Source organism: Perognathus longimembris, chromosome 5, assembly GCF_023159225.1.
Source record: "Perognathus longimembris pacificus isolate PPM17 chromosome 5, ASM2315922v1, whole genome shotgun sequence".
In the NCBI taxonomy this organism is placed as follows: Eukaryota; Metazoa; Chordata; class Mammalia; order Rodentia; family Heteromyidae; genus Perognathus; species Perognathus longimembris.
The window spans coordinates 41,273,907-41,285,984 of record NC_063165.1 but is presented as its reverse complement, the minus strand read 5'-3'; the positions used below and the strand labels follow the sequence as shown (position 1 = coordinate 41,285,984).

The 12,078-nt window shown below is 39.5% G+C and overlaps 1 protein-coding gene across 4 annotated transcripts in view; it reads right to left on the bottom strand.

Annotated features, from left to right (window-relative positions):
• Positions 1 to 12,078, bottom strand: part of Gramd1c (GRAM domain containing 1C) — a 73,147-nt gene that overhangs the window by 25,030 nt on the left and 36,039 nt on the right. For 2 of the 4 annotated variants that reach the window (XM_048346639.1, XM_048346642.1), the window contains exons 6-7: positions 6,967 to 7,085; positions 3,629 to 3,761 (exon numbers count right to left, since the gene is read on the bottom strand). In XM_048346639.1, coding sequence (XP_048202596.1) covers positions 3,629 to 3,761; positions 6,967 to 7,085 — 252 coding nt within the window. Of the gene's footprint in view, positions 1 to 3,628; positions 3,762 to 6,966; positions 7,086 to 11,227; positions 11,544 to 12,078 lie in introns of those variants that run through there. The other 2 variants (XM_048346641.1, XM_048346640.1) reach the window with 2 other exon arrangements.

Genomic DNA, 12,078 nt, shown 5'->3' with positions numbered 1-12,078 from the left:
GAGGATACAGGTTTCCCTTGGGTACTCACGAAGGACAACAACAATTGGGACCCAGTGAACAATTTATTAAAGGATTGGACTAGCCTCATCAGCAGGCTGATGTTTAAAGTACAAATTGCAGGAAAAAAAATAAATCAGGGGTTAGTCCATTTGGGAATACCACACTATAAAGCGCATGCTTTATACTCAGCAATCTTGGGGCTTTATCTGGTACTAGAGTTTGAACTCAGGGCCTTCAGGCTTGCTCAGCTGGCACTCTACCAGTTGAGCCATGTTTCCAGCCAAGCTTTTGGCTGGTTATTCTTTGGAATAAGAGTTTCTGCCTGAGTTGGTTTTTTTTTTTTTTTGGCCAGTCCTGGGCCTTGGACTCAGGGCCTAAGCACTGTCCCTGGCTTCTCTTTGCTCAAGGCTAGCACTCTGCCATATCCCCAGCCCCCTGAGTTGGTTTTGAACCTCAGTCCTAACAGATGTCAGGCTCTGTAACTTCTCTGTACTCCACACTTACGTTTCTCCTCTTATTGAAAACTTTTATAGTTCAAATTATAAAGAATACACATAGATACCCATGGAATTTAGATGACTTCCATTTCTTTGGATATTCTTCTGTATTTTTACAAAAGGCATTGATATTATCATTTTCATCTTGGGAAATAGTTATTCCTAACTTTTTAAAATCATTTCCAGGGGCTGGGGATATAGCCTAGTGGCAAGAGTGCCTGCCTCGGATACACGAGGCCCTAGGTTCGATTCCCCAGCACCACATATACAGAAAACGGCCAGAAGCGGCGCTGTGGCTCAAGTGGCGGAGTGCTAGCCTTGAGCGGGAAGAAGCCAGGGAAGGTGCTCAGGCCCTGAGTCCAAGGCCCAGGACTGGCCAAAAAAAAAAAAAAAAAAAAAGATTAAAATCATTTCCAATCTTGTTGGAAGTGAAAATGAAACAGACTGACAAATATAATATGCTAGGAAAAATGAAGGAATAAATTGGCCAACTAGCCAAAAAGTCTAGTAGTTAACTGGAACTGCCTCCTATAATAGGTGGCCAAAAGAATCTTAGAACTTTACAACTCTTGAAAGCAGGAAAAAAAAAAACTTTCCTAGAACTTACATTCTATATCCTAACATCTATACTGAACAATAAATATGATTGATCTTTTTGTGAAACACTGTCAGTTTTTCTTTTTTTGTTTTGTTTTGTTTTGGCCAGTCCTGGGGCTTGGACTCAGGGCCTGAGCACTGTCCCTGGCTTCTTTTTGCTCAAGGCTAGCACTCTGCCACTTGAGCCACAGTGCCACTTCTGGCCGTTTTTTTCTATATATGTGGTGCTGGGGAATTGAACCCAGGGCCTCATGTATATGAGGCAAGTACTCTTGCCACTAGGCTATAGCCCCAGCCCACAACACTTGTCAGTTTTATCCATTCCATTCTTTGGGGGAGGGGGGTTGCTGACCTGGGTCTTGAACTCAGTGCCTAGGTTTTGTCCTTGACCATCATTTTGCTCAAGGCTAGCACTCTACCTCTTGAGCCACAGCTCCAACTTTTTGTTGTTGTTGTTGTTGTAGTTTAGTGGAGATAAAAGTCTCACTGACTTTCAAGCCACAACCCTCAGATCCCAGCCTCCGAGTAGCTAGATTACAGGCATGCGTCACTGGTGCCTGAGTTATATCACATTTTTTACTGAGAGAAAATGTGGCTTCCTTTAAGGACAAAACTAGAGGCAAGAACTAACATGTTAACTATTCCAAGAGAAGGTATTGAGAAAGAGATTAGAGATTGGGAGAAGGTAGAGGTTAGCAGTTCTGTGAACCCAGTCCTCAAAAACTGGACTTTTGTAAAAGGGTAAGTTGGCTGTAATAAATCTCCTATCTTGTTACCTACATCCAACTGAATGGTTTCATCATCTCAATGAAAATATAGGGACTAATACCCAGAAACATGTTCCTTGCACCAGTAATAAATCTTTAAGTATCTCTAGATGTATACATTTTGCAAGAAATCCACACCCACAAAACCAGACCTACACAGATGCATGATGGATGATGGCTGTCTAAGATGAGTGGCTTTCATATAGATCTATTCTTATTCATTGTGTCCCCCACATTTACTCAGAGAGATGCTGGAAGCCCTCTGGGGAGGGGAGGAAAGGACCACTGCTCACTACATGCACTTACTACATATCACTTTCAGTGACAACAGGTAGACTTTCCGAACTGAATGTGTGCTACAGATGGTTCTAAGTATTTTCATATGTAATACTCAGTTTTTACTTTAGAAACCCTACTATCTAGTACCTTCACTTTATAGTTGAGAAAACAAAGGCAAAGTTGAACTAATTAAGTTATTTAAGGTCCTACAGTAAACAAACAGCAGAGGTAAATAAAGATTTGAAGTTCAAGTACTACTCTTAATGTTTAAGTTTAGCTACAACCCCAAACTTGCAGTCCCAGGGTAAAAGCTCTGTAGTGGAAGCACTCTTAGCTCTCAAAGAGTCCTTACTAAGACAATGGCCCATCAAGAAAGTCAGTATGAACAGAACATGCACAAAATGTAGGCTCTTAGGATAGTGATCTGCCAGAGAGAAAAGAAGCCATCAAAGATTACTGGTTATTTAAAAAAGATCATGTAGACACTCCCAATAGCAGAGGGGACAAATGGAGCTAATAATACTAATAATAAATATGAGTCATCTGGGTTTCTAGCACAACTGAAGTGGAGGCTGAAGATCCTCAAGCTTATGTGCTGGGCAAGACCCAAAAAGTGTTCAAGGTCATCAAAGAGATTTCAAGAACCATGCTGGGTGCCGGTGGCTCACACCTGTAATCCTAGCTACTCAGGAGGCTGAGATCTGAGGATCACTTATCTCAGATTAACCACCAGAGAACCAGAAGTGGAACTGTAGCTGTAAATGGTAGAGTGCTAGCTTTGAACAAAAAAGCTCAAGGATAGCACACCCAGGCCCTGAGTTCAAGCCCCATGAGTAATGAGAGAGAGAGAGAGAGAGAGAGAGAGAGAGAGAGAGAGAGAGAGAGAGGGTGGTTCAAGGCCAGCTGGAGCTATATAATTGAGTCTGGGTCTCAACTACCCTCCTCCCCCCAAAAAAGAAAAGAATAATAATTCCAAAAGTGACTGAAATCAATTGAAGTTTAAAAACCAATGCACTTGAAAAAAAATGAAGAAACTGGCTACCTAGCTAAAAAGTCCAGTACTTAGTGGGACCCACCTCCTATAGCAGGAGATTGATTATAACTGGGCCTGCTGCTCACTGGTTCCACATCCCGTTGAAAACAGATTCTTCCCACTACCTGCACTACTCACCCAGGAGAAAATTCTTCTAAGTACACATTTTCACATCTTGTCATATTGTTTAAATGATTCTTGCCCTCCTTATGCATGATATTCAGAGAAAGACTGGCTAATTCTTTACCACCTCCAATTTTGAATAAACCAAGGTTTTTCCCCATGCCACACCAAACCTCTGCTGCTTACAGCCTTAAAACTCTTGTAAGATAAAGTAGCAACCTAACATCCTGAGTTTTAGAATATTTTGTAGATCATATTATTACTTTAGCTTATATTACGATTAACACATGACAGCATCAGATGTACTTTTAAAGGGATAACATATACTAACTCCTTTTGATGAATTTCCATCTAGCGACTCTGTTTCTGAAACTCGACTAATAGATTCCCGTGTAAAACTGATCGCTTTGGGTAATTTTTCTTCTCTTTCCCCAGAGTCATCCACATTGCTTCTTGCTGGGCTTCTGTAAGAAACAGATCGTTGTCAAGCTATAAGGTGGTTTTCACACAAAGAAGTGGCTTTTCTATTAGACCTTTTCTATTTCAAATATTTCTATTTTCAAAGACCTTTTCTATTACAAATCACCTTGACGACCAACAGATTATTATAATGCAACAAATAAACATCTACTTACAATAAGGTTATTCATTTAAATCACATGACATCATTGCTGAAAACAAAACTGATAGGCTTGGACGATATTCTATAAACTTCACGAACCATTAAAAATTAACAGTACAACTGGTCACAATAGCTAATCACATGAATACTGGGTGAGTTTTGGTTGTAGACAAACATGAAGCTTCCAAGGTGTGAGGGGGGATGTTTGTGTTGACACCACTGGGCACCACAAGGCAGTTTTATATCTCTTTTCTTTAGACTTTCTTTAGCAGAGGGCCTAGTGCCTCCCAGAGGGGATGCAGCCTACTGTCTGAGCACTGAACCCATCCATCAGTCCTGCCTCCTGCTCACTCTCCCCAGCTCTAAGAGCAGGTACAGGAAACAGCTTTCAAACAACTACAGTGCCAATGCTACAAGAAATGTTCTAGCCTCTACTTCCTTTTTATCAGGAAGCAAAAAGAAAAGGAGAACTATTCAATATAAATGAGCACAGCTGATCTGATTCCCTGGGATCTACTTTATAGGCATTTCCCATTCCCATTCCCATTCCCACTCCTATTCCCAACTATTGCTATGAGTACTTAAAGCTCTTCTAAAATAAAGATGCAGCCTGGAGTCTTATGTAATATTATCCCAAGGGAGGAAAATAAAGCTAAACAGTATGTCAACCTTATTTTACTCTGCCTAAATGATAGTTAAGTCTCTAAGGCACTCTTGACTGGGCAGAATGGCAGGGTATTTGAAAGAGCTAAACAAGAAAAATGAATCCTTGGGACTTACCTACCAACTGACTGTCAATACTTTAGGATTTTAAGGATGGAGGTGAAATGGAAAGAGACAGACAGACAGACAGACAGAGAGGAAAAGAGGAGAGAGAGGGAGAGACTGAGAATGAAAAAAGGAATATGAAAAGCTGAGGAAATATATGTTTAAAACAGACATTGTTCTTGAGGACATTGGTAGAATGAGACATGGAGCAGAATTGGGAATGTGGGTCTTCCTGCTTTGTTTCTTTAGATAACTCTCTATTACCAGAAGAAGACAATAACAGTGTTGCTGACGACCTTGAAAGGGACTTCTGATGACCACAAGAGGGCATGGAGTGCTTTGTCAAAAATATTTATTTCTTCCTGCTTTAAAGACTAGAAGATTTTTAAGTTGCCAGGGACCTTGAAGGTCATGTAATCCAACTGTGACATCTCACAGATGAGTAGACTGAGAGTGCCCAAGGTTAGAAGATTTGCCTGAGGCTCCTCAACTCACAAGATAGCTCAGAGTACAATCCACTCTGGTTTATCACAACTCAAGGCTCTTTTGTATTGGGTCAGCTGCTTTGCTTCCCAGCACTGTACCTGAGATTAATAAACTGTGCATAGAGAGGACAGTGGAAAAATTTAACATGACAGAAAACTAATAAAATATGTATGTGTGATCATGTGAAACAGATTATAAAATATTGATGGTAAGCTGAAAAAAAATATAAATAAGATCAGCAGAACTAGAAAATTACCTAGCTGGGGCTGGGAATATGGCCTAGTGGCAAGAGTGCTTGCCTCCCATACATAGAGCCCTAGGTTCGATTCCTCAGCACCACATATATAGAAAATGGCCAGAAGTGGCGCTGTGGCTCAAGTGGCAGAGTGCTAGCCTTGAGCAAAAAGAAGCCAGGGACCGTGCTCAGGCCCTGAGTCCAAGCCCCGGGACTGGCAAAAAAAGAAAGAAAGAAAATTACCTAGCTGAATAAAACTTCTGTATACACATTGACTCTCAAAATACTTCTGCTGTAAGATGTATTCACTATATACCTTAAAACCATAGTTTCAATAGTATATAATTTACATACTATAAAATTTACCTCACTTGAAGTATAAAATAATTTAGTTGTTTATCATAGAGGTTGTCCAACTATCACTACTAGTTTGGACCTTTTTAAATTTTAGAACATTTTCATCACCGCCACCCTTCCCCCACTCACCAAAAAGAACCCCACCTGTACCCATTAGCAGTCATTGCCATTCTCCTTTCCTCTCAGCTCCTGACAACCACTAATGGACTTTATGGATTTACTGGTTCTGGACTCCATTACACATACATGGCAGCATACAATCTATGGTATTTTGTTACTGGCTGCTTTCACTTAGCATACCATTTACTATGAAATTTTAATGTATCACCTTTAGATGGTTTTATTTCTAAGGCCTCAATTACTAATGGACAAAGTGTACTTTTAACTTGTATAGGTGAATGAAAACAGTTGGGTGTCAGCCTCACTTGTATTGGTGGTGCTAGAAAGTGAACCCCTGAGCTACTTCCCCAGCCTAAGTGCCAACCATATTCTTAGCATTATGCTGGAGGATCCTTGAGGATTATTGTATTCCTCAAAAGCACCAACTATTGCTTTACTGTCATCTAAAATCTCTTGAGATGTCACCAGGTACTTCTCCAGATCTTTTATTAAAAAGGCTTTCTAAAACCAACTGTAACGCTAGCTATTCAGGAGGCTGAGAGCTGAGGATGGAGGTTCAAAGCCAGCCCAGGCAAGAAAGGCCATGAGACTCTTACCTCCAGTGAATCACCAGAAAACCAGAAGTGGAGCTGTGGCTCAAAGTAGTAGAACACTAGTGTTGAGCACAAAAGCTCACTGAAGTGTAAGTGACATAGCATTTTGTAATGTCCTATATTTGCTTAGCTATTTAGTAAATCACTATCGTGACCTTTCACCCCATTTCATCACCGACAACAGGCAAATTGCACTCAACAAAAAATACATGGAAATTCAGTCTTAGAATCTAAAATGATGTCACTGTAGTGGTTACTACGTCCTTGACATTTTAGTGCTGGGCACCCTACAGTGGCCGATGCCTGTAATCCCACCTGCTCTGAAGCATAAATACAAAACTCTATCCAAAAATTAACTGAAGTTAAGAAGGGCTTGGTGGTCTGGCTCAGAGGCCGAGTGCCTGCAGAGGAAGCCTGCAATCTCAAATTCAAACATCAGTACTTCAATCCATCCATCCATCTTGACATCTGAAAACATTTCATTGTACCTGGGCCGCATGTCATCTTCGATGGATAATGACAAGTTTTCCATCTCTTCCGCATTTAAGCCCAGCTCAGTGCCATAGTTCTGCTGAAGCAGCTGCCAGAACTCCTGTCTGGTCAGGCTCTAAAAAGACACAACATGATACCACATGATACCACGTATTGGAAGATGGGGAAGATAATACAACGTGGTGATTCTCGTGATGAATGCTGAAGTAGTCAGAGAATGGCCCATGGCACAGATCTGAGTGGTAGACACTGATAGTTTTGTTGACCTTTTCAGAACTCTGTTTTCTGTAGCTACAAAATGGGCTCCACTTGACAGGAGAAACTGACAAAATGACATTTGTTGTTATTGTCATCATTGCTATTGTTGGTAGTTCTCACCATGTTCCCCAAGCTGTTCTTGAATTCCCAGCCTCAAATCCTTCTCCTCCTCCCTCAGCCTCCTGAGTAGCTAGGATTACAGGTGCAAGCCACCTGGCAAGTGATGATGCTCTTTTTAAATTGTATAACTCACTACCATTAGCAGAAAGTAAACACATTTTCCTTTTATAAAATGATTTATTCATCGTTTCTAGCAATTACTGATCTGAAGTCTAACCAGCTTACCATGACCACTGTTATTGACATTCAGATTTCTAAATGTCAGCTCCAAATTCATCCTTTTAATTCAGTGTATCTAAATATTTTAACCACTTTAAAAGCTTCACATACAAGTAAATTTTAAATTTATTATCTTGGGCTGAGAATGTGGCTTAGTGGTAGAGTGCTTGCCTAGCATGTATGAAGCCCTGGGTTCGATTCCTCAGTACCACATAAACAGAAAAAGCCAGAAGTGGCATTGTGACTGTAGTGGTAGAGTACTAGTGTTGAGCAAAAGAAGCTCAGGTACAGTGCCCAGGCCCTGAACTCAAGCCCCAGGGCTGGCAGAGAGACAGAGAGAGAGAGAGAGAGAGAGAGAGAGAGAGAGAGAGAGAGAGAGAGAGAGAGAGAGAGAGAGAGAGAGAATTTCTTCTTTAAAAGAGAGAAAGAAGCCGGGGCTGGGAATGTGGCCTAGTGGTAGAGTGCTTGCCTATATATGCATGAAGCCCTGGGTTCAATTCCTCAGCACCACATAAACAGAAAATGCTGGGAGTGGTGGTGTGGCTCAAGTGGTAGAATGCTAGCCTTGAGCAAAATGAAACCAAGGATAGTGGTCAAGCCCTGAGTTCAAGCCCCAGGACTGGCAAAAAAAAAATAATTATATTATCTTAAAATATATTACAAAAATAGAGCCTGGCTGTCAGAATATTTATTTGGATTTCCTTTTTTTTTTTTTTTTTTGCCTTTATTATGGTCTGAATTCAAGGCCTTGAGGTTGCTTAGGGCTTTCTGGGTTGGCACTCTACCAGTCTTATTTATTTATTTTTGTTTTTAATGGCTAATTAAAGACAGAGTCTCTCAATTTTTTTTTCCTGTCTGAGCTGACTTCCAACTGCAGTCCTCCAGGTCTCAGCCTCCTGACTAGCTATGATTACAGGAGTGAGCCACTGGCACCTGGTTCCTTTGACTACTTTTAAGGAAGTCCAGCTTGTTCTTCCTTTGTAGGTAGCATATCAGTGTTAAACTGCCACAACAAAGTCATACATTACATAGCCAAACAAATTTAAAATAATCATACTATGATAATCAACAACCTGATTTGTAAAAAAAAGCACCTTCGTCAAATGCATGATCAAGCAAAGTACAGGGAGGAACCAAGACACTTGAAGTAATTATAGACAAGATTCACCTCTTTCATTCATTCAGATGTTCAGTATTCATTCAGATACAGAGTATCAGATATGTGCTGCTGACAGTATCAAATAAGTGCCTCTGTGTAAGTGCTGCTGCATTAGACACTAAGGGGTATAAAAATGATGACCAAGTTCTTTTTGTATATTTGAAGACACATAGGGCACTCTTTTTTTTTTTTTTTTTTTTTTTTTGTCCAGTCCTGGGCCTTCGACTCAGGGCCTGAGCACTGTCCCTGGCTTCTTTTTGCTCAAGGCTAGCACTCTACCACTTGAGCCACAGCACCACTCCTGGCCGTTTTCTACATATGTGGTATTGAGGAATCGAACCCAGGGCTTCATATGCACGAGATAAGCACTCTTGCCACTAGGCCATTTTCTACATATGTGGTATTGAGGTATCGAACCCAGAGCTTCATATGCACGAGACAAGCACTCTTGCCACTAGGCCATATTCCCAACCCAAATAGGGCACTCCAGTTAAACATGACAAGTTAAGCCAGACGCTGGTGGCTCATGCCTGTAATCCTAGGTACTCTGGAGGTTGAGATCTGAGGATCTGGTGGGAAGCCAGCCAGGCAGTAAAGCCCCTGAGACTCTTACCTCCAATTAATCCTCAGGAAACTGGAAGTGATACTGTGGCTCAAAGTGATAGAGCACTAGCCTTGAGCAGAAAAGCTCCAAGACAGCCCCTAGGCCAGGTTGGTCCCACAATGACAAAACAAACAAACAAACATGACAAGCTGTTTTTACATAGTAAAGTGTTGGAAGGCTCAACGTCTATCAAAGTCTAGAGAGAGGAAAATTTACTGTGGATTAATACAATCAGATAAAGTTCAGACTGAAATTTTTCAGCTGAAATGAAAGAAAGATGTTGGAGAGCAAGGAGAATTGAGAAAAGACAGGGAAAGGAGAAAAACCAATAGAGAAATATACAGCAATGTTTGTAAAGGAGTTAATAGTTTATCAGCCCAACTGAAGTTAACAAAATTTTAGTTTGTTAATAGTAGGCATAAATATAGATTTAATGAGATAAAAATTCATCCCTAATATTCCTTATGACAAATACTACCTCCTTTAATTGACACCACTTCCTTTTCCTTTTTTGGTCTTTTCTCTGTCTAGCAGCTATGATATCTTTGTTATATTATAGTAGATGAGTTTCATGATATTTCAATGGAACCTCAAAGAGCTTGTGAAGAAAATATCTTCACTTTAGGCCATCAGTTCACTGCAAGAAGAGCTGATGAAAATTCAGACACTATTATATTTCAGAACATCAAAAATACCCAAACAGTTACCTGCAATGAAGCTATTCATTCAGGTTATGTAAACAAGGCAAGGCTGTTTGCTTTGAGCTGAGTTACATTTACCTAGAGTAACAACCTCAGGTTAATCAATTCTCATGGGAGGTATTATATGCCTAATAAATAGTAATGTTCTAATATTTAGTATTTTAAAATAGCCTCTTTTTTGTGGGCAAAGTGATTTGAAGCATAGCACCCAAGGAAGAAAACAAAAAGACCATACTTTTGGACCCTGGGGAAACCACAACAGATTTCCACTCTTAAGGATCATTTCTGAATTATTTTTCCACAATAATTTTTAAAACTAATTAGCTGGTCAACAATATTTTTGAAATATATAGACAGATTTATAGATATAAGTATAGGTTTGTTTGATTTTTGCCAGTCCTGGGGCTTGAACTCAAGGTCTGGGAACTATCCCTGGGCTTCTTTTGTTCAAGGTTAGCACTCTACCACTTGAGCCACAGCGCCACTTCCTGTCTTTTCTGCTAATTAGTAGTAAGAAATCGAACCCAGGGCTTCAGGCATACTATGCAAACACTCTATCACTAAGCCACATTCTCAGCTCTCTTTCAAATATTTTAATGCCATAAGAGGATCACTAGCTTTATAAAGAAAAGCAGACATTACTTCAATATATTTGTTTAAAATTAAGTTTTCATAAAACTTTTGTGAAATGATAGATATTTCTGAAGACAAACTAAACCAAATCAATGGCAACACACACCTAGCTTCCTAACAGGGAAAGAAATTAAGCTATAAGAAAAATACCATCAGCAAACTACTACCTTATTTAACTCCATAAATATATGGTTTAAGTTTTTTTGCCTTGTTTTATTTTACTAAATACTATTAGTATTTAGTTAAGAACAGGGTAACTTCAATATACTTTTTCACCCATTAATTAAGTATAAACATACAACAAATTGAATGGAGAACAAAGTAAAATGCTTTAATTTGCTACATAGTAAATTTGCTTGTTAAAAAGGACATTTTTCTACACAACTGAAGAGTTGTCATAAAAATGTACTTATTTATATAATGCTGCACGTTGGAACATTAAAACATGCCCAGCCTGTTTCACATTTTTTTCTAATAATCAGCAGAACCACCCAGAGTATCCTTAAAAAAAAAACAAAAAACAAAAAGAAAGACCTATATTTAAAGAAAAGCTGATCACGTACCTGAACACAAAGGAAACTCTCCTGGGTTCAGCCTACAGAGTAGTTTAGCAAAATAAAGATGAACCAAGCAGTAATCAGATAAGGCTTAAAAGTCGGCAGATCAATTTCTGTCCCAGAAAGCTTTGTATTCTAAGTATGCTTCAGTCTCCCTCCACAGCTGAGCCACAAACACGAAATGACAACGATACAAAATCACTGCCTCAATTTCCTAGTTTTGTGAGGAGACGTGTTTCTATGTAAAAGCCAATTTCTCTTTCAGTGTAGAGCACCTCATTTCTTACTTCCTGGTTTGCAGTACCAGCAGCACTCTTTCCAAGGCTTCAGTCAGAACACAGAATTGGAAGTTATACCTCACTCTACAGGTTCCTAGGCCACGCCCACTAAGGAGGGTAGGTAAACAGGGTTTTATTAAAGGGACAGTTCCTAATTTGTTTCGTAGTGCACACGGATTATGAACAAGATGCAAATGAAAATACCTTTCTTATACTTAAAATAATGTAAGACAGCTACTGCAATATTATTTTAATCTGTTGGAAAATGAGCTATATTAGAGTTTAAACTTCCCTGTTGGAAAATGAGCTATATTAGAGTTTAAACTTCCCTATAATAAGAGTACTCTTAATTCAGTTCTGGCAAGGTTTCATATACTGCTTCACTACTGATATAGCATTCCTATTAGACTCTAGCCTATGTGACAATCATGGAATCTACCTTGTGAGTATTGAAAATGGAATGTTAGGAAATAGCAGGAAGAGCCAGCTATTCAGGTAGAGCAATTCCAAAGTCTAAGGTGACTTGAGTTCATTCAAAATAATTACCTGGTAAAGACTTGAAATATAATAAACAGTACA